We start from the raw sequence: 22,632 nt of genomic DNA on the forward strand, positions 1-22,632 counted from the left end.
AGGTAATAAAGTACTTCCAAGTATAGTTACTGGTAATATCGGAAGTGTAACAGATAAGTTGCACTCAGTAGCATCCCTCTAACAGCAGTCAGATAATAACTCGGTAGTCTTTTTTTCTGTACTGACTGAGGGTTAAGTATTGGCCAGAAGCAAATTCTCCTCTTCTTCAAAATAGTGTAGTGCAATTTTTTTACATTTTATGAGAAAGTAGACAGGCTTATTTTATTATTATCAGTTTATTATTATTATCAGTTTATTATCTCTAAAAGCTTGACCTTGAAAGTGCAACCTAGGTTATTCTCCCAAGTTCTTGAAGTAGAACTTAAACTAACAACATTTGACTGATTGGAAATTTTGCCACTGACGTACAGATGAAACTTGAAGAGCAAGAAACAGATAATGGATAGCCAACATGGTAAGCATTGGATTGAGTCTAACAGTTGTGAGTGAACATTTTGATTGCCAATCTTTGCCTATTTTAATCCATTCACAATGTTAAACCACTGAAAAATGTCGTCTTAGTCATGGAAAGCCCATTTAATCCAAAACTCTACTCTTGAGTTAGGTAAAATGCCCAGCATGTGAAAAGAAAGTCTAAAGTTCTGTTTCTGTAGCATCCTTTCATTTGTGGCAAATTACATTTTCAAGCATAACTGTTTTGTCAGTGAACCCAGGAACCAAAGTGTACATTTTAATGTCCCAAAAGCAGTCATGATGTAAAACCAGATTAATTATTAAGATGACAGAGGTTTGTTTTCATTTCAATAAAGCAATATGCTGATGTAATCTCCCTCGTGGCTGGCAGAAGGTAAATCCCAATCTAGTCTAATCCCATTTGCCAGCACTTGGCCCATATCCCTCTAAGCCCTTCCTACTCATACACGTGTCTTTTAAATGTTGCAATTGTACCAGCCTCCGCTACTTCCTGTGGCAGCTCATTCCATACATGCAACACCCTCTGCATGAAAAGGTTGCCCCTTAGGTCTGTTTTATATCGTTCCCCTCTCACCCTAAACCTATGCCCTCTAGTTCTGAACTCCCCAACCCCAGGGAAAAGACTTTGTCTATTTACCCTATCCATGCCCCTCACGATTTATTAACCTCAGCCTCCAATGCTCCAGGGAAAACAGGCCCAGCCTATTGAGCCTCTCCCTATAGCTCAAATCCTCCAGCCCTAGCAACATCTTTGTAAATCTTTTTGAACCCTTTCAGTTTCATAACATCCTTCCGACAGGAAGGAGACCAGGATTGCACACAATATTCCAAAAGTGGCCTAACCAATGTCTAGTACAGCCGCAACATGATCTCCCAATTTCTATACTCAGTACTCTGACCAAGAAAGGAAAGCATACCTTCTTCACTGTCCTGTCTACTTTCAAGGGACTACTATGAACCTGCACTCCAAGGTCTCTTTGTTCAGCAACACTCCCCAGGACCTTACCTTTAGGTGTATAACTCCTGCTCTGATTTGCTTTTCCAAAATGCAGCACCGTGCATTTATCTAAATTAAACTCCATCTGCCACTCTTCAGCCCATTGGCCCATCTGTTCAAGATCCCATTGTAATCTGAGGAAATCTTTTTTCACTGTCTACTACATCTCCAATTTTGGTGTCATCTGCAAACTTACTAACTATACCGCCTACGTTCACATGCAAATCATTTATATTCTTGGCGAAAAGTAGTGGACCCAGCACTAATCCTTGTGGCACTCCTCTGCTCTCAGGCCTCAAGTCTGAAAAGCAACACTCCACCACCACCCTTTGTCTTCTATCTTCTAGCCAGTACTGTATTCAAATTGCTGGTTTTCCCTGTAGTCCATGAGATCTAACCTTGCTCACCAGTCTCCCATGGGGAACCTTGTCGAACGCCTTACTGAAGTTCACATAGATCACGTCCACCCCTCTTTCTTCCTTCAATCCTTTTTGTACTACAAAAACCTCAATCAAGGTTATGAGACATTATTGCCTATGCACAAGGCCATGTTGACTATCTCTTATCAGTCCTTGCCTTTCCAAATATGAGTAAATCCTGTCCCTCAGGGTTCTCTCCAACAACTTGGCTGCAACCGATGTCAAGCTCACTAGTCTACAGTTTCCTGGCTTGTCCTTAGCACCTTTCTTAAATAGTGGTACTACGTTAGCCAATCACCAGTCTTCTGGCACCTCACTTGTGACTATTAATGATACAAATATCTCGGCAAGCGGCCCAGCAATCACCTCCTGAGCTTCCTATAGAATTCTAGGGTACACCTGATCAGGTCCTGGGGATTTATCTACCTTTCAAGACATCCAGCGTCACCACCTCTGTAATAGGGGCATTTTTCAAGATATCACCATCTATTTCCCTAATTTGTAAATCTTCCATGTACTGTCCTTCTCCACAGTAAACACTGATGCAAAATACTCATTTAGTATCTCCCCCATTTTCTGTGGTCCCACACAAAGGCCACCTTGCTGATCCTTGAGGGGCCCTATTCTCTCCCTAGTTAAGTCTTTTGTCCTAAATGTATTTAATAACTTCCTTTTGGCTTTTCCTTAACCCTATTTACCAAAGCAATCTCATATCCCCTTTTTGCCCACCTGATTTCCCTCTTAAGGATACTCCTATTGCCTTTATACTCTTTTAAGGATTCACTTGATCTATCCTGTCTATACCTGACGTATGCTTCCTTCTTTTCCTTAACCAAACCCTGAATTTCTCTCATCATCCAGCATTCCCTACACCTACCAGCCTTTCCTTTTACACTGACAGGAATATACTGATTCTGGACTCTTGCTATCTCATTTCTGAAGGCTTCCCATTTCTCAGCTGTCCTTTTACCTGCTAACATCTGCCCATAATCGGCTTTTGAAAGTTCTTGCTTAATATTTTGAAAATTAGCCTTCCTCCAACTTAGAACTTCAACTTTTAGATCCAGTCTGTCCTTTTCCATCACTGTTTTAAAATTAAGAGAATTCTGGTCACTGGCCCCAAAGTGCTCCCCCAATGACACCTCAGTCACCTATCCTGCCTTATTCCCCAAGAGTAGGTCAAGTTTTGCATGTTCTGTTGTAGGTATGTGCACATACTGAATTAGAAAATTTTCTTGTACACATTTAACAAATTCCTCTCCATCTAAATCCTTAGTGCTGTGGCAGTTCCAGTCTATGGTTGGAAAGTTAAAATCCCCTAACTGAAATCTCCTTACAAACTTGTTTCTCAATTTCCCTCTGACTTTTAGGGGGTCTATAATACAATCCCAATAAGATGATCATCCCTTTCTGATTTCTCAGTTTCACCTGAATAACTTGCCTGGATATATTCTTCCCTAAGTACTGCAGTAATGCTATCCCTAATCCAAAATGCCATTCCCTCTCCTCTCTGCCCCCCTGCCCCGCCCCGCCCTCTGTCCTGCCCTTCGTCCTCCGTCCCGCCCTCCGTGAGACCTTCTACCCTTTCTTATAGCATTTGTATCCTGGAACATTAAGCTGCCAGTCCTGTCCATCCCTGAGCCAATTGTCTGTAATTGCTATGATACCCCAGACCCATGTTCCTAACCATGCCTTGAGTTCATCTGCCTTCCCTGTTAGGCCTCTTGCATTGAAGTTGATGCAGTTTAGTTTATCAGTCCTACCTTGTTCGCTGCTTTGTCCCTCCCTGCCCTGACTGTTTGACTTGCTTCTGTTCTCAACTGTACCTGTCTCAGACTGATCTCTTTCCTGACTATCTCCCTGGGTCCCTGTCTCTCCCCCCCACTTTAGTTTAAATCCGCTTTGACCTTTTTTTTAAAAAGAGATCACATCTTTAATACCTGTGATCGTTTAGTCCTTTTGGCACTGTCCTCCAACCTAGAAGAGTCTTGAAAAATTGTGCTGCGTTTTCCACAAATTTCAATGCATATTTCATCAACAAATTAGGATTCATTCATTTGGATTGAGTGACTTTTCTACTTTGAGTGCACTTCTTTATGTCCTTTTATCCTATCCAGTATCATTCCTGCTTCATCCTTTACTGCTATATTAACTGCATCTCTTGTTAATGTGGATAAAATGTACTTTAATGCTTGGATGGATTATCACTGGTTGATATCATTCTAAAGTTAAGGTCTTGACAGAATTTTTTTTTTTGTTTACTGACCATGAACCCTCTCGAGTATAACTCCTGTAAGTGTGGTGTAATCAGGCCTCATTTTGTGCAGAAGACTTTAAATAGTAAAGAGATTATTGTAGTAGTGGAATATATTCAAACGGATTTCGCTCTTTCACTCCATTGTCCCTGTTTTTGTTTTTGTTTGCACTCTAAAATACTCTGAATTGAGCACTGTTATCTGAAATCCTCACATCCTTTTTGACAAAAGTATTAACTAATTTATTTCACAATGGATTTCTGTTGCAGAAATAGATTGTTTAGCCCAACAAGTCCATGCTGGGGTTCATGTTCACTTGCATCTAAATCTTTTTGTATCTAAATGTCCCATTGTAAATATTTATTCCCTTCTCTGCATAGGCTCATCTTATTTTTTTCTTAAATTTAAGCATTATATCTGCTTCAAATAATCCCTGTGATTTATAATTTATGTTTTTGCTATTCTTTGGATGAAAGATTTCTTTTGAGTTCCCTTTTAAATTTCTCAGTGACTACTTTTCTTGATGTCTTCTTCTGCTGTTCTCGACAAAAGGAGACATTCCGTCTGTACACTTTATAAAAACCTTGCACAATTTTAAAGATCTCTAGTAGATCATCCCTTAGCCTTTTTTGTTTTCATGAGACACCTGGGCTTTCTGATCATGTGTACCTATTTATTTCTGGTATCATCGGAAATATCTGATATATCCCCTATTAGTGCCTGGCAAGAGAACTGGAGTGTTTAACTTGAAACAAGAAAACATTGTCAGAATAATGGAGAGAGTAATTTCAAATGAAAGTGTTGGATCTTGAAAGCTGATCTTGCACTATATAATGTCAGAATTATGGTCTTTTAAATTCTCTAAACACCAGTGAAAACTAATCTGATTAGCCCTCTGTGAAAAAATATTTCTTTCCAGCGGTTTTGCAGTGAACACAACTCTAAATTCCTCAATTTTTCTTTTCCCTGTTATCATGCTTTTTGTATAGACAAATAATGTAGTTTTATCGTTGTCTTGTGCAGTACTCAAATTTTCTAGCCATGCATGATGTCTGTTTATGATCCAGATTAGAATACAGATGTGGTGTCATCTATTAATTAGTGAAAGAGAAATGAAGAGACATCTAGCATCATACTTGAATAAACAAGACTTCAAAATTGAATGGGATGATAATTGGTTTTCATGCAGTGAATTTGACAGAGATATTCAGATGAGTAATGTACATTTTTGCTGTTTTAATTTGGCAGTTTGCTAGTTAACACAGCCTGTTGACATAAAGGATTAATTGTTTCATTGATAGCTCTGAAATTAAATGCACCAAAAATCCATTAAACACAAATCATTTTCGTGTTTAAAAATTAAGCACTGCTTTTTACTAACCCTCTGAAATCTCCAATGGCATTTCGTCAGATTTAGCCACTTTTGATGTTAAACGCTCTTGTATTTATGTAATCAAAGCTTTCACAACAAAGCAAAGAACAAAGGGAAAGACTGCAATAAGGTAGAAGGCAGTGGCTTTTGCAGGCTAAAGGGAATGGTAATAGGACAAAGAAAGAAACAAAAGATGTATCTAGAGGAGATATGATTGTCAGGATGAGGGCTGGGCTATTTAAAATTGAGATGAAGAATATTTTGACTTGATGACAAATGTTTGGAATTCTGTATAACAGAGTGCTGTAGAAGCTTACTGATTGAACATATTTAAGATAGAAATCAACAGATTTTTGGAGACTAATGACATCAAGAGATGTGGCGATAGCGTGGAAAAGTTATGTTGAGGTGAATGAACAGCCATTGTGTAATTAAATGGCAACGCAGGTGTGATGGGCTGAATAGCCCATGGCTGTTCTTATGTTCCCATAAAATGGTAAAGGAGATGTCACATACAAGGTAAAATAAAAAAAAATTGACAGGCCAAGAATATATTGGATTTCAGCAGACAGAGAATTTCAGGAAAAATTAAATACAAGGTGAAAAGAAAATATTACGGTTTAAATTCATGTGTTTGTGTCTATTATATATTATTTTTGGCTTGTGTTGCCAATAATAGCAAATTGAGACCGAGCTTCCTAAAGTAGTGATACGCTTGTAAGGAACCAGTTTATTGTTGGGAGTTTGATTTGGGTGCTCACTATGCTTGATTTCACTCCAAAAGATGGCAAGTATTTGTGAACCAACGGATTTGTTTTTCTCTCTTTGCTCCCTGAAATTGTTGTGCAATTACATTTACTGTGGTTTGTGTGGTCAAACTTGATGGTTTTATGATTAGGTATCCACCATTATTTTGATCATTATAACCAGGTGTGGTGGGGTCTGCTATTATAAAATAACTTGCTTGAACTTCAAAAGGATTAAGTATTGTATGAACGCAAGAATTGCTGAGGGATTTTCATTTTCAGTTCTTGATGCTGTTACAGGTGTAGCTGAGTAGAGCTTCTTAGTGTATATCAGACTGAGAGTTTACCAGCACTGACTGAGGGCACAGCTGTCAAGTTTGAACAATTTCATGTAGTGCCTGTTACAGTTTGTGTCCAACATTAGCTGTCTTATGCTCTTAATTCAATGAGTAACTTAAAAACAAAGTCTATTTGCACAGACTTCTGACCGACGAAAAGCAATTTTTGGTTTGTTTTGATTGATCAAGATGTAGTGGGCAGCCACCATGTTCAGTTAAATGTTTTGTTTATATTAAATCAGGACACTAGATCTTTAAGTCTGTTGAGAAGATTTTAGAGAAACTGGTTAGTTCATGTGTGAATAGGTAATTTAGAATGCTTGCCTGCTAGCAAAAGGTCAGCGGCATAAATTAATTTGATACAATAAATATGGTCAATGAAGGAAGAAAGGTGACCTTCTCATGTTAATTAACTAGCAGTCATTGCCAAGCAGTTTCCATTTATATTGTCCAAAACCCAAAAAAGTTGTCAACTTTAGGGGTTTTGAAAGTTTGCTGATTTGGGTACAAAAGCTTGCAATACTTTTATTGGTTGCAGTTTTGTTTGCCTTTTCAAATTATCCAGAACTTTCTTTTTCATTTCAGCCATTTTTCCAACTGGTGAAGTTACGAAAACTTGGACTAAGTGACAACGAAATCCAGCGACTTCCTCCAGAAATAGCAAACTTCATGCTGTTAGTCGAATTGGATCTGTCTCGAAATGGTAATTTATAAGAATGAGGTTTTTACTTTTAATGATACTGCACTGTTGACAACATTCCCTGAGCAGTTCGAATGAGTTAGTCCTTCAGTCTTTACCATCTTCCCAGCTTTCTTGTCTTCATTTCCCTTGTCTAGGTTTTGCTTTTTTTAATCTGTAACTTTTAATTTTTAAGCAATGCTGGTCATTTATTATAAAGTGACAACACTGTGTTTAACTTCTTGTTATTTTACCTTTCTTTGTCAATGCTAAATAATAAAGTATGTACGTGACCCAGTCTTGGGTGGCGCGATGGTTAGCACTACTGCCACACAGCACCAGGGGCTCTGGTTCAATTTCAACTTCGGGTGAATGTCTGGCATTTGCACATTCTCCCTGTGTTTGCGTGGGTTTCCTTTGGGTGATCCAGCATCCTCCCACAATCGAAAGATGTGTGGTTAGGTGAATTGGCCACACTAAATTGCCCATAGTTTTCAGGGATATGTACGTTAGGTGCATTAGTCAGGGGTAAATGTAGAATAATGGGGTGCTTGTTTGGATTGGTGAGAACTTGTTGGGCTGAAGTGCCTGTTTCCACACTGTAGGGATTCTTCTTCTAATTCAGATGTCAGGTGAAAGTGACTGCTTTTGACATCAAGGCCATATTTGAATAATTATATCAAAGAGCCCTGAAACTGAAATCTGAGAGCAGGGGTAAACTCTCTGCAGGTTGTAATTGTGTGTGGCACAAGAGATGATGCTAGTGGCTGTTGGAGGTGAAGGTGAATTATTTCAGAGATCCCCCCCCTGCCCACCACCACCAATTTTTTTTTTTCCTTCAGGGCAGAGTCCAAGGCTTAACCTACCAGTACGTGCAGGAGTAGAGAGAGACATGGGGTAATATGTGTGAAAATCATTGACGGTGACAGAGCAGGTTGAGAAATTGGTTAATAAAGCATTCACAATACTGGACCTTATAAATAAAGACATAGGGCACAAAAACAAGGCAATTATGATGAACATCTCAAACCATTGCGAGGCCCTAGGCTTAATTATGCCACTGAATAGCTGCAGGGCATTCTGAAGAGGGAGAGCAGACACATTGAAACCAATGATAAAGGCAGAAAGAATTGAGAAATAATGAGAATTGAGGGTGCAAAATAGCACATTAAAATGCAAGACCTAAAGTTTGTAATCTCTGGATTATCCTGGTGCCATGTTAGCATAGGTGGAAAACAAGTAAATGTGTGGCTGAAGAGTTGGAGCAGGAGGGAGAGTTGTTTATTCTTACTGAGAAGGTAGAACCTGTACAAGTCCAAATGGTTGCACCTGAACGATCTTTGAGAAAGATTTGCTTTTGTAATTGGTAAGGGTTTAAACTAAGTTGGTAGGGGGATTGGATAGGCAATGGAGATGCAGTAGGAGGTGAGTATACAGAAAAGTTTAGAAGAACCAAGTCTGTCTGGAAGACGGTGCACATATAATTAAGTTAAGGCACAAGGGAGCATGGCATGTTTGGATAGTATGTATTTTAATGCAAGGAGTCTTGCAAGAAAGGCAGATGCATTGAGAGTATTGATTAATGCATGGTGATATGATGTCATTGCTATCACATATGTTGAGGGAGGAACTGGACTTGCAGCATAGTATTTTGGAGCTGTGTGTGTATGTGCACGTGGTAGACCCACTAGTAAAGAGTATTAATATGGGAAGAATAGATCAATAAATATGGGAAAATTTTAATCTTGTAGTTTTGGTCAATCAAGCTGGAAGGCTGGCTACAACATTATTAATAGCATCAATTAGACAGAATTTCATGGAATCAACTAATGAACAGACTATTATGGATCTTGATAAATTATTTCTGAGTAAACAATCCAATGGGAATTAGTGACCATAATATGATAGAATTTAATATTCAGTTTGAGGGTCAGAAACAACTATTTAAATACAGGGAATTGCAATGAAATGAGGATAAAGCTAGCTAAATTGACTCAAATTAGCAGGAATGACGGTAAGCAAGCAGTAACAAACATTTAAGGAGGTATTTCGTGATTCTTAGTAACAAAATATATCTTATTAAAGAGGAAAGGGATGGTCGAAATATCTTCCACTATAATGACTAATGCAAAATATCTGTTTAACTCTTCTGCCATTTCCTCATTCCCCAAAACTATCTCTCCAGGTTCATTTTCTGCGGGGCCTCTATTCCCTTTGATCTCTCTCTTCCTTTTAAAGAAGCTTATTATCGGTTTTTATATTCCTCACTATTCTCCCTTGACTGAATTTGGGGCTATCACCTGATTTTTTTTTTTGCCTCCTTATATGCTTTTTTTATTTCAACTTTATATTCTCCTTAAAATCCATGGTTAGACATGATTGGTTCATCATTTTCTTAGAATCTTAAAATCTTAGGTATTTTAGGTTGGCAACCTGTAACCCATGGGATTCCACATGGATCAGTGCTGGAACTGCAACTGTTTACAATATAAATGACTTGGAGGAAGGAAGCAAATGCACTGCAGCCAAATTTGCAGACAGCACAAAAGTTGGTGGAAAGGCAGGTTGGATGAGGGATGCAAACAGTGTACAGAGAGATATTGATTGATTATGTAAGTGGGCAAAAAATCCCCAAAAGGAGTATAATGTGGGAAAATGTGAAGTTCATTTTGGAAGCGAGAACAAAGGACCAGAGTATAATTTAATGGAGAAAAGCTGCAGCACAAAGAGATTTGTGCATGAAACACACAAAGCTCGCACACGGTTAATCAGGAAGACTAATGGAATGTTGGCAGTTATTTCAAGGAGTTTGAAGAATAAGAGCAAAGAAGCCTTACTACAAGGTGCTGGTGAGACCATTTCTGCAGTACTGTGAACAGTTTTGGTCCCCTTGTATCATTTCATTGCAGGCAGTTCAGTGAAGGTACAACTGGCTGATCTCTGGATGGAGGAATTGTGTTTTGAATAAATATTAAACAGGTTAGGATTCTGTTCAATGGACTGTTCATATACATAGTGTAGTGTTCAGCAGACCGCCTCCAACAAAGGATTGACTAACTGTTTCTGTGTGGTGTTCTCCTCGCACGATCAACCTAAATGTTGCTATTGTCTAGAAACTCCGTTTAGGTGATTGTCAGTCCATTTGCCCACAATGGTTGTCTGTTACTGGGTGAAATCCTGGAAATCTTTACCTAACAGCATTTTGAATATTTTTACGATCTGTACTGGTGATCCAAGAAAGTGAACTATCATCTTTTAAGAGCAATCAGGAACAGGCAACAAATGCTAGCCTTGCCATTGGTGCCTATGTCCCAATACTTAAATTAAAAGTAAAACTCAATTTCATTGCAGTTTTATTTTAGGATTACGATGTATATATTGCAGACTATTAGAGCTCATAAGTGTTGATTTTGTATTTTTAATATTGGAAGAACTGTTATTCTTTCTATATTATTGGCTCAATGCATGTATTGTTCTAGTAATGAACCTGAACTTTGGCCTTTTGGGGCACAACAAGTTGTTATGCTAATAATAATAATAATAATAATAATAAATTTAATGTGACATAGCTTGGCCTGTGTATTATTATTTGTGAACTTTGGAACAATGTGGTGGCTTCACTTGCCCTACTTCATTTCCCAGAGCCAACTCAGCATTGCTTCTTTGTTTTACTGAAAGCTTTGATTGGGAAATTGAGAAAATTCTCCTGTGTTGTGTGTCAGAAATACCCTTCCATGTCACTGAAATCATGTTTTTCTCAGTCTTTATTGGCGTAGTTGAAATCTCCTAATACCATTGCTCTATTTTTATACAACTTGAAGTTTGGAGATGGATTTGCATGTCTCTATGCACTGGTACTCAGTTTTTCCAGCTGTTGCTATGCTCCTATACTCAAGCCAGAGACTCCATCCATAAATTATCTTGTAAAATCCTTTATATTTAGAACTGTAACACTATCATGAATGCTAACATGCCATTGTATCTCTTTTCTCATTTACCATTCTTCATTGCTTGCTATCAAGGATGTTAATGACTAAGTTTACTTTGGTCATATGTAATGTCTCTATTAATGCAACTACATTACAATTCCATTTAGCAATTGTGCAAATGAGTTATCAACCTTATTCACTAGACTGTGAATATTGAAGTACAGTTTGTTGCTTTATTTGTCACTTTTTTGCTATTTCCATACTTTGATTTTTGCAATTCTTAGAATATTTCTAATTTTTCCACTGTATCATAGCATCATACAATCCCTACAATGTGGAAATAGGCCATTTGGTCCAGCAGGTCCACACTGACCCTCTGAAGAGTACGCCCAGACCCATTCCCTAATCCCTATTACTTTTACACTTCCCCTGACTAATGCATGTAAGCTACACATTCTTCATAACTATGGGCAATTTAGCATGGCCAATTCACCTAATCTGCATATCTTTCCTCTGGGAATATTTGTCCTCTGATCTCATGTCTATTATACTGTGTTTCCCTTCCTGAACAGTACTAGTCAACTTCTTTGTGAGAACGTTGGTCCCAGTTTTGTTTAGGTGCAGCCGAACCATCTTGTATAGGCACCCTTGTCCACAGGACCAGTATCAGTGTTTTAAGAAACCATCCCCCCTCCTGTATCACTTTTCGAATCTTGCATTTATATGCACTTTTTCATGTTTCCGTATTCACCACATTTGGTATTGGGAGTAATTAGAGTCATAGAGATGTACAGCATGGAGACAGATGCTTCGGTCCAACCCGTCCGTGCTGACCAGATATCCCAACCCAATCTAGTTCCACCTGCCAGCACCCTCCATATCCCTCCAAACCCTTCCTATTCATATACCCATCCAAATGCCTTTTAAATGTTGCAATGGTAGCAGCCTCCACCACTTCCTCTGACAGCTAATTCCATACATGTACCACCCTCTGAGTGAAAAAATTGCCCCTTAGGTCTCCTTTATATCTTTCCCCTCGCCCTAAACCTATGCCCTCTAGTTCTGGACTCCCTGACCCCAGGGAAAAGACTTTGTCTATTTATCCTATCCATGTCCCTCATGATTTTGTAAACCTCTATAAGGTCACCCCTCAGCCTCCAACGCTCCAGGGAAAACAGCCCCAGCCTGTTCAGCCTCTCCCTATAGCTCAAATCCTACAACCCTGGCAACATCCTTGTAAATCTTTTCTGAACCCTTTCAAGTTTCACAACATCTTTCCAATAGGAAGGAGACCAGAATTGCACGCAATATTTCAATAGTAGCCTAACCAATGTCCTGTAGAGCTGCAACATGACCTCCCAACTCCTGTATGCAATACGCTGACCAATAAAAGAAAGCATACCAAATGCCTCCTTCATTATCCTATCTACCTGCAACTCCACTTTCAAGGAGCTATGAACCTGCACTCAAGTCTCTTTGTTCAGCAGCACTCCTTAGGACCTTACATTAAATGTATAAGTCCTGCTAAGATTTGCTTTCCCAAAATGCAGCACCTCGCATTTATCTGAATTAAACTCCATCTGCCACTTCTCAGCCCATTGGCCCATCTGATCAAGATCCTGTTGTAATCTAAGGTAACCTTCTTTGCTGTCCACTACACCTCCAATTTTGGTGTCATCTGCAAACTTCCTAACCATACCTCTTACGCTCGCATCCAAATCATTTATGTAAATGACAAAAAGTAGAGGACCCAGCATCAAATCTTGTGGCACTCCACTGGTCACAGGCCTCCAGTCTGAAAAACAACCTTCCACCACCACCCTCTGTCTTCTACCTTTTGAGCCAGTTCTGTATCCAAATGGCTAGTTCTCCCTTTATTCCTTGAGACCTAACCTTGCTAACCAGTCTTCCATGGGGAACCTGGTCAAATGCCTTACTGAAGTCCATATAGATCACGTCTACTGCTCTGCCCTCATCAATCCTCTTTGTTACTTCTTCAAAAAACTCAATCAAGTTTGTGAGGCATGATTCTTTTTATGTTTTCCGAGTACTTAAATATTGGCTTGAAAGCCTTCAATTTTACTTCGCATGATATTGGTTTCAACATATAGTCATAAAGTTCTACGCCACAGAGACAGATCATTTGGCCCAAACTGGTCCATGCTGTCCCAAGTATCCACCCTTGCTAACAATATTTCCCTGCATCGGGGCCCATATGCTTTGGAACCTTTCGTATCTATGTATTTGTTCAAATGCTTTTTAAATGTTGTTAGTCTACCTGCCTCTACCACTTCCACTGGGAGCTCATTCCGTATGCATTCCACCCTCTGCTTTTAAAAAAAAGTTGCCCCTCAGGTTCCCTTTTATTCTTTCCCCCTCTAACCTTAAACTGATGCCCTGTAGTCCGCGATTCCCAAGTCTGGGGAAAAGACTGAGTGCATTCACCTATCCATGCCTCTCATGATCTTGTATACTTCTATAAGATGATCTCTCTCCCTCCTACCCCCCCAAGTCTCCTAAGCTCAAATGAAAAAAGGTTACTTGTCTAACCTCTCCCTATAACTCAGAGACCAATGGGTCCTGGCAACACTCTTGTAAAGGTCTTCTGCACCCTTTCCAATTTAATAACATCCTTCCTATAGCGAGGTGACCAAAACTGAACACACTACTTCAAGTGCGGCCTCACCAATGTCCTGTACAACTGCAATATGACTTCCCAACTTCAATACTCCGTGCCCTGACTGATGGAGCCCAATGTGCCAAAAGCCTCCTTATACCATAAATTCTGGCTGTTCCATTTTCCTTCTCAGAAATCAAATATATATCTTTATCCTAATACCAGAGAGGCAGTGTTCCATTTGTAAATCAAATTTGCATTTACAGAAAAGCCTGAGCATGTCCCTGACTTTTCAATCCCTGATAACTGCTGTAATTTTACTTTTCTTTTTCTGTCTATGCAGTCAGATTTCCCATGGTGTTGAGTGTTTGATTTCACATGCAAACACACACGCACATATATAAGTTTGTGGGGTGAAATTGTACTTGCAGAATTGCAGTTTTTGGGCAAAGTAAAATGTATAAATCCATGTAAGATTTTGTAAATCTGTTTTTTTAAATTAGATTTAATCTGAATATTTTGGCAAAGACAGTTTCGCACAGGGCAGCTCACACCTTCAATGCGTTATCTGGACTGACATAACATCAATTATCAAATTCACTTGAGAATGTAACTTTAAAAAAGTTCTGCGATTTACAAATGAAAGAACTGAAACCAACATGTTCATTCTGAAACATGCAAGACTTAATAAACAATCCAGGCGTTTTCAATATGAGTTCAATTACATCACACTGTAAACTTTTGCTATAAATTCTGTGTCTTAGAGTCCACAACCACCTGATGAAGGAGCAACACTCTAAAAGGTAGTACTTCCAGATAAACTTGTTGGACTATAACCTGGTGTTGCGTGATTTTTAACTTCGTACACCTGAGTCCAACACTGCATCTCCAAATCTTAATTTTTTTTGTTATTCCTGAAAAGCCATCAATGTCCCTGGTATTTAAACTGAAAACTGATGTCTGCACCGCCCGTGCCTTTCTCCTACTTTCTGTTGATCCCCTGCCATAGAGTCAGAGAGTCATAGAGATGTGCAACATGGAAACAGACCCTTCGGTCCAACTCGTCCATGCCAACCAGATATCCCAACCCAATCTAGTCCCACCTGCCAGCACCCGGCCCATATCCCTCCAAACCCTTCCTATTCATATACCCATCCAAATGCCTCTTAAATGTCGCAATTGCACTAGTCTCCACCACTTCCTCTGGCAGCTCATTCCATACACGTACCACCCTCTGTATGAAAAAGTTGCCCTGTAGGTCTCTTTTATATCTTTCCCCTCTAACCCGAAACCCATGCCCTCTAGTTCTGGACTCCCCGACCCCAGGGAAAAGACTTTGCCTATTTACCCTATCCATCCCCCTCATAATTTTGTAAACCTCTATATGGTCACTCCTCAGCCCCTCAACTTCCTGCATCTTTTAGTAACTGTGAGGTGACCACTTCTGGAATGTAAGTGGCGGAAAATTCTCAGACTTACTGATTCACAAGTCCCCCTATAACTCAAGCTAGAACTCTAGCAAGGAAATTAGAATCCTGACAGTGTGGAAGCAGGCCCTTCGGCCCCACAAGTCCACACTAACTCTCCGAAGAGTAATACACACGGACCCATTCCCTATTATCCTATATTTACCCCTAACTAATGCACCTAACCCACACGTCCTTGAACACTATCGGCAATCTAACATGGCCAGTTCACCTAACCTGCACGTCTTTGGATTGTGGGAGGAAACCCATGCAGACATGGGGAAAATGTGCAAACTACACACAAAGTCAGTGAAGGGTGGAATTGAATCCAGGTACCTGTCACTGTGAGGCAACAGTGCTAACCACTGAACCACTGTGCTGCCTCTAGCAACTATCAGTATTTCTTCCATCCATAGTTTTAAAGGATTTGTGAAGTTAAAGAATTCTGGAATAGAACAGGATGTGTGTACAATGGGTCCTCACTTACCTGTCATTACACCCAATCCATTGATCCTTGAATTACAAGAATTTGACCATTAAAATACTTGATACTGAACTCTTTAAAATAAACCTGTAAGAAATAGATATGTGAGCATTTTGAGACAGAGACCGATAAAATTTTAAGGAATTCACCTTTTGAAAGACTAAAATACTAAAAATAGCTAAATTTGATTGAGTAAACTGGGAAGTATATCTAAAGCTCAATGCAACCGATCAACAAGTGAGCTTCAGTGAAATACATGGGATTTAATCAATTAATAAAACAGCAGCAATTTATTTGTTAATTTTTTGCATTCATCTCATTCTTTGTAATTTAATGCTCTCGCTGGGACTCTGCCATTGGCTGTCCCACTTTTAAGTGTTGTTCGCTCGCACTACTTCTCCTCAGACTCACTCTTTCTGCTCTCATTAACTCTGACTTTGAGTTATCTGTTCTCCTACTCTTGTTTGTCCATCTCTTTCACTCCCTCCCCATGGACTTCATCTCATTGGTGATGAAGAATATCTGCATTGAGACTATTACAATATTAGCAGATGTGTGAGAAAATTTGATGCTATAACACAGATGAGTACAAAGAGAAACTCCCTCCACTTTGACTCACTCAGCAATATGCCTCAATGTTAATTCCCAAAGGAAAAATGATCATACTTTCCATGTTATTCAGTTTTAAGTGTGTTTGAGTGAATTCAACAATTATTGACAGAGCATTTTAAAAACTGAAAAGGGATAGTCAAAAAGCATTTCACCTAAGACCTTCTGTGACTGAGAGGAGGTTTTCATCCTCTCAAATAATTCTCAACAGAGGTCTTAAGAGTTGTAAGACTAGTGTCTCACTCACTGCGTTAGCCATAGGTTCAAATAATATTTAAGTATGAACTAATGCCTGCTGAATATGTTCAAGGAATAGTGATAGTGAAACTATCTTGGGTCTTTCACTTGTGACTATCAGCATAAATTTTGAGCAAGGTGATATTTGAAGTGACGCAGATTCACATCCTTGAAGTTGTGATACTTAAATTGCTGTATGCTTCATGGCTTTTAGAAATAGATTGTAGCAAATTGATGAACTTGAGATCTTTGTCTTTACAAAGCTGAAAGAACTGCATATGTTGTAAATCAGAACCAAAAATTGAAATTGCTGGAAAAGCTCAGCAGGTCTGGCAGCATCAGTCGAGAGAAATCAGAGTTAATGGTTCAGGTAAAGTGACATTCCTCAGAACAGACCCTTCCTCCTTGTCTTTTATGTCTTGGCCATTTTGTTAGTACTGTTCAACTCTAAATTAACTCTTCGCTATAACTTGCTGTGGGTTTGGAGTCACATGTAAGCCAGACCAGGTGAGGGTGTCAGATTACCTTCCCTGAAGGGCATTAGTGAACCTAATAGGCATTTACAACAATCGGCAATGGTGACATGGTTGCCATTGGCTGGCTGTTAATTCCAGATTTTCAAGAGAGACTTTGGTTATCTGTCACAGCAAGATTTGAACACATGAGCCCAGGGAGGGTAGGTCGTGCTTCACAAACCTTATTGAGTTCTTTGAGAAGGTGATCAAACAGGTTGATGAGCATAAAGCGGTTGATGTGGTGCATATCGATTTCAGTAAAGCGTTTGATAAGCTTCCACATGGTAGGCTATTGCACAAAATATGGAGGCTTGGGATTGGGGGTGATTTGGCGGTTTGGATCAGAAAATGGCTTGCTGAAAGAAGACAGAGGGTGGTGGTTGATGGGAAATGTTCATCCTGGAGTTCAGTTACTAGTGGTGTACTGCAAGGATCTGTTTTGGGGCCAATGCTGATTGTCATTTTTATAAATGATCTGGATGAGGGCGTAGAAGGATGGGTTAGTAAATTGCAGATGACACTGAAGTGGGTGGGGTTGTGGATAGTGTCGAAGGATATTGCAGGTTACAGAGGGACATAGATAAGATGCAGAAGTGGCAAATTGAGTTTAATGCGGGAAAGTGTGAGGCGATTCACTTCGGAAGAAGTAACAGGAATGCAGAGTACTAGGCTAATGGTAATATTATCCGCAGCGTGGATGAGCAGAGAGACCTCAGTGTCCGGGTGCATAAATCCCTGAAAGTTGCCAACCAGGTTGAAAGGTTGTTAAGAAGGCATATGACGTGATGGCGTTTCTTGGTAGGATTGAGTTTCGGAGCCATAAGGTCAAGCTTTAGCTATACAAGACACTGGAATATTGCGTGCAATTCTGGTCACCTCATTATAGGAAGGATGTGGAAGCTTTGAAAAGGATTCAGAAGAGATTTACTGGGATGTTGCCTGGTATGGAAGGAAGGTCTTACGAGAAGAGGTTGAGGGAACTGAGGCTGTTTTTGTTGGAGAAGGTTGAGAGGTGACTTAATCGAAACGTAAAAGATAATCAGAGAGTTAGATTGGGTGGACAGTGAGAGTCCTTTTCCTCACATGGTGAAGGCTAACATGAGGGGGACATAGCTTTAAAATGAGGGATGATAGATATCAGGGGTAGTTTCTTCACTCAGTGTAGTAGGGTCGTGGAACGGCCTGCCTGCAACAGTAGTAGACTCACTGATGTTAAGGTCATTTGAATGGGCATTGGACATACATATGGATAATAATGGAACGGTGTAGGTTAGATGGGCATCGGATTGTTTTCACAGGTCGGTGCAAGAACTATGTTCTATGTTAAATTATGTTGAATTAACAACATGACACAATGTGAAAGCACAGACTCTACAAAATGATTTTCGCCTATAGATCTGTTAAGAGAAACTTCGCTGCTAAAGTTCTCCTATTATCTATCCTGTCTGCTGTTCCCTTTTTGTTTTTCCTCTGCAGTAAAGGATTATGATTCTTCTGCCAGCATCCTTTTGAATAGAACATGAGTGATGTAGTTTGAACAGTAATTAGAGTTAGGATTTTGTCCTGTTTTATGTGACGAATGCATTGTGTAACAGAAAAGCATTATTCTTATTCTTAGAAGCATTTACGTTTGAAACTTGGGGTAATTATCCTCTAACAAAAAGATGGCGTACAGTTCAAAACCAAAACTGGAGTTTTTTGAAGACCAAACGTGCATTGAAACTTCTTTACTTGTTGACATGTGGAGTAAATTCTGATGATGTACAGCAGTAGCCAGTAAGGTTTTGTAATATGAGGAATCAATGGAACAGACGTCACTGCTTCAGAAGACTCCCTATTTTCCGGGTAAAAAGAACATTTTCAGTGTTTTTCTATGTCTTTTGCTTTATCACTCCAAAAAACACATTTTCACTATAATGTCATCCAAGTTGGGTCTAGCAGAAAGTCAGTGCTCTGCTGTACATGTACCTTGAGGTATCTTTAAAATTAGTATTAGCATAAATAAAACTCTTAGCTGAAAGTCTTCGGAATGTCAAAATATGACTTCATTTTTCATAACTTTGTTATAGTTTCAAAAAGATTAGACAAAACTATGAAAATGTTAAAAGATTTGAAAATTCATATTCCTCAAAGTGTAGCATTAATTGTCATTTGAGATTCCATTGGTTAATGCGCTGCTTTAACTATCATTTTAAAATCTGCATTGCTTTAACTAGGTAATTTTCATTTCAGTTATGTAAAATTGAAACCTTTGGTATATGGAAAGATTTAGATTGCAATAGTGTACAGAGTTCAGCTGGATCAGATTCTGCCTGTCTTTCTTGTGTTTATGTTTCTTATTAATAGTTGAAATGGCTCCTTGTATATTTGCCAACCCATCCCCCATCTCATATAATTACGATTATAATGCTTTGACTGAGTTAGAATATTGTTTATTATTGCTGTGAATCAGCTGAATATGATGTACGCATAATCGTAGATTGACAAACATTATGTACTCATATCAGTAGATTGATTATAAATTATTATAGCAGATGTTTTGGACTGAAAGCTAACCTCCCACATTCCAGAATCTAGAGCTGTATGGCATTGAGCAATATGCCTCATCAGATGTATCTATAGGTTCAGGGCAGATTAATTTATTGTTGATTTACTTGCTTCTTGAAGGGGAGAAAAAGACAAAGAGGAGTTCTTATTCTTTCAAATATGCCAGTGTACAGAGTCATAGAGATGGACAGCACGGAAACAGACCCTTCGGTCCAACTCGTCCATGCCGACCAGATATCCCAACCCAATCTAGTCCCATCTGCCAGCACCCAGCCCATATCCCTCCAAACCCTTCCTATTCATCTATCCATCCAAATGCCTCTTAAATGTTGCAGTTGTACCAGCCTCCACCACTTCCTCTGGCAGCTCATTCCATACACGTACCACCCTCTGCGTGAAAAAGGTGCCCCTTAGGTCTCTTTTATATCTTTCCCCTCTCACCCTAAACCTATGCCCTCTAGTTCTGCACTCCCCGACCCCAGGGAAAAGACGTTGTCTATTTATCCTATCCATGACCCTCATGATTATTTACTATGTTTTGCAACAGACAGTGTGTTGCTGATAGTCATCTGTAGTTTGTCAAGCTCCTGAGAAGGCTTCACGAAGAAGTTTACTGTCTGTTGGGCGCAAAAGATCAGTTATACTGCATGTCTGGTATTAATACAGGAGTTTAATATGATACAGTATTGTGTATCTTTGGTCCATTTTGACATCATGTAATAAGATTGCTGATACTTGGACCTTGATTTGTTTGGATGGATGACAAGTTATGCAGATTTTGTTGCCATGTATATGACTGATTTAATCCTTTCTAATTGCAGATATTATGGAAATTCCAGAAAGTATCTCATTTTGCAAATCATTGCAAGTAGCAGATTTTAGTGGCAATCCATTGACCAGGTAAAAAGAACTAGAATACGGGAGCCTTATGTTTGCATATTGTTTTATTCTGAGCGATTTGTAGTTGATATTAAGAACTGCCATCATTGAGTTACAATTTTGACAGCATAACTGAAATTGTAACTATTAAGACACTTGAAGACTTTTGTTATTTAAAGTCAGCTTGTTGAAAATATTTTGAAATCTTGGTATTTATTTTCTGAATTTTAATTCACAATCTGTCAATATGTAGTTAGGGAAGGGAGTGCGGTCTGAAGTGTTTGTTCCTCGAATGTTTTAAAATAAATTCTTCTCTAATATAATTTGCTTTTCAGATTCCCCAACGGAAGTAGAAAGAATATTTTGCATGCATGAGGGAATTGTTGATAGATATATCGACTTTGTGAACCTTTTTAAAACTCACGTGGGTAACAAAATGATTTTACTTAAGATCCTCAAACATCCCAGAGTCTGATTTATGGCCTATGCACCTGTGAAGTCAGCCAGTCACACATTTCCCGAAGAGGCAGACAAAACATTGGAAGTTATTAATTCAAGAGGGAGGAACAGCGTAAATATACCTAGGACCAGACCCTATAAATTATGAGGAGAGACTTAGTGTAGAAAGGAACTTGTTTAGTAGGAGAAAATAAATCTTAGTATTTGGTGCAGGTGTTGAATTTTAAGCAGTATGTATAAATGGGATTGTAAAATCTTTTGCACAGAGGCCACTCAATCCATTGTACCTCTGCTTGCTCTTTGAAGAACACTTGTCCTTAGTCCCACAACTCAGCTTTTTGTCTGTGCCCCTGTAAGATCCACATCTTCAAGTGCCAGGCAGCCTATGTCAGGAGCCACAGGATACTAAACGACTATTTTGGATCAGTGTTTACTGTGGAGAAGGAAGTAGAAGATATAGAATGTGGGGAAATAGATGGCGATATCTTGAAAAATGTTCGTATTACAAAGGAGAAGGTGCTGGATGTCTGAAAGTGGAGAAATCCCTGGCACCTGATCAGATGTATCAGAACTTGTGGGAAGCTAGGGGAGTGATTGCCGTACCCCTTGCTGAGATATTTACATCATCAATAGTCATAGTTGAGGGGCCAGAAGGCTGGAGGTTGACCGACGTGCCACTATTTAAGAAAGCTGGTAAGGAAAAGCCAGTAAGCCTGACATTGGTAGGCAAGTTGTTGGAGGGAATCGTGAGAGATAGGATTTACATGTATTTTGAAAGGCAAGACTGATTAAGATAGTCAGCATAGCTTTGTGCGTGGGAAATCATGTCTCTCAAATTTGATTGAGGTTTTATTTTAAAGAAATAACAAAGGATCGATGAAGGTAGAGTGGTAGACGTTGGTCTATATGGACTTCAGTTTGGCGTTCGACAAGGTTCTCCATGGGAGACTGGCTAGCAAGGTTAGATTTCATGGAATATAAGAAGAACTGGATACAGAACTGGCTCGAAGGTAGAAGACAGAAGGTGATGGTGGATGGTTGCTTTTCAGACTGGAGGCCTGTGACGAGTGGTGTGCCACAAGGAATGGTGCTTAGTCCACTGCTTTTCATCGTTTATATAAATGATTTGGATGTGAACATAGGAGGTATAGTTAGTAAGTTTGCAGACGACACCAAAATTGGAGGTGTAGTGGACAGCGAAGAAGGATACTTGAGAGTATAATGGGATCTTGATCAGATGTGCCATTGGGCTGAGAAGTAGCAGATGGAGTTTAATTTCAATAAATGCAAGGTGCTATATTTTGGAAAAGCGAATCTTAGCAGGATTTATGCACTTAATGGTAAGATCCTGGGGAGTAATGCTGAAGAAAGAGACCTTGGAGTGCAGGTTCATAGTTTCTTGAAAGTAGAGTCATAGGTAGATAGGATAGTGAAGAAGGTATTTGGTATGCTTTCTTTTATTGGTCAGAGTATTGAGTATAGGAGCTGGGAGGTCATGTTGCAGTTGTACCAGACATTGGTTCAGCATCTTTTGGAATATTGCTTGCAGTTCTGGTCTCCTTCCTATTGGAAGGATGTTGTTAAACTTGAAAGGGTTCAGAAAAGATTTACAAGGATGTTGCCAGGGTTGGAGGATTTGAGCTATGGGG

At 39.3% G+C, this 22,632-nt stretch overlaps 1 protein-coding gene across 3 annotated transcripts in view; it reads left to right on the plus strand.

The window, feature by feature from the left end:
* The window catches only part of lrrc1 (leucine rich repeat containing 1), a 187,640-nt gene that overhangs the window by 42,469 nt on the left and 122,539 nt on the right, over positions 1-22,632 (plus strand). For all 3 annotated transcript variants that reach the window (XM_087978426.1, XM_043679493.2, XM_043679501.2), the window contains exons 2-3: positions 7,148-7,265; positions 20,467-20,545. In XM_087978426.1, coding sequence (XP_087834552.1) covers positions 7,148-7,265; positions 20,467-20,545 — 197 coding nt within the window. The remainder of the gene's footprint in view (positions 1-7,147; positions 7,266-20,466; positions 20,546-22,632) is intronic.

Source organism: Chiloscyllium plagiosum, unplaced genomic scaffold, assembly GCF_037043375.1.
Source record: "Chiloscyllium plagiosum isolate Xiang-an unplaced genomic scaffold, Cpla_swu_hap1 HiC_scaffold_3, whole genome shotgun sequence".
Classification (NCBI taxonomy): Eukaryota; Metazoa; Chordata; class Chondrichthyes; order Orectolobiformes; family Hemiscylliidae; genus Chiloscyllium; species Chiloscyllium plagiosum.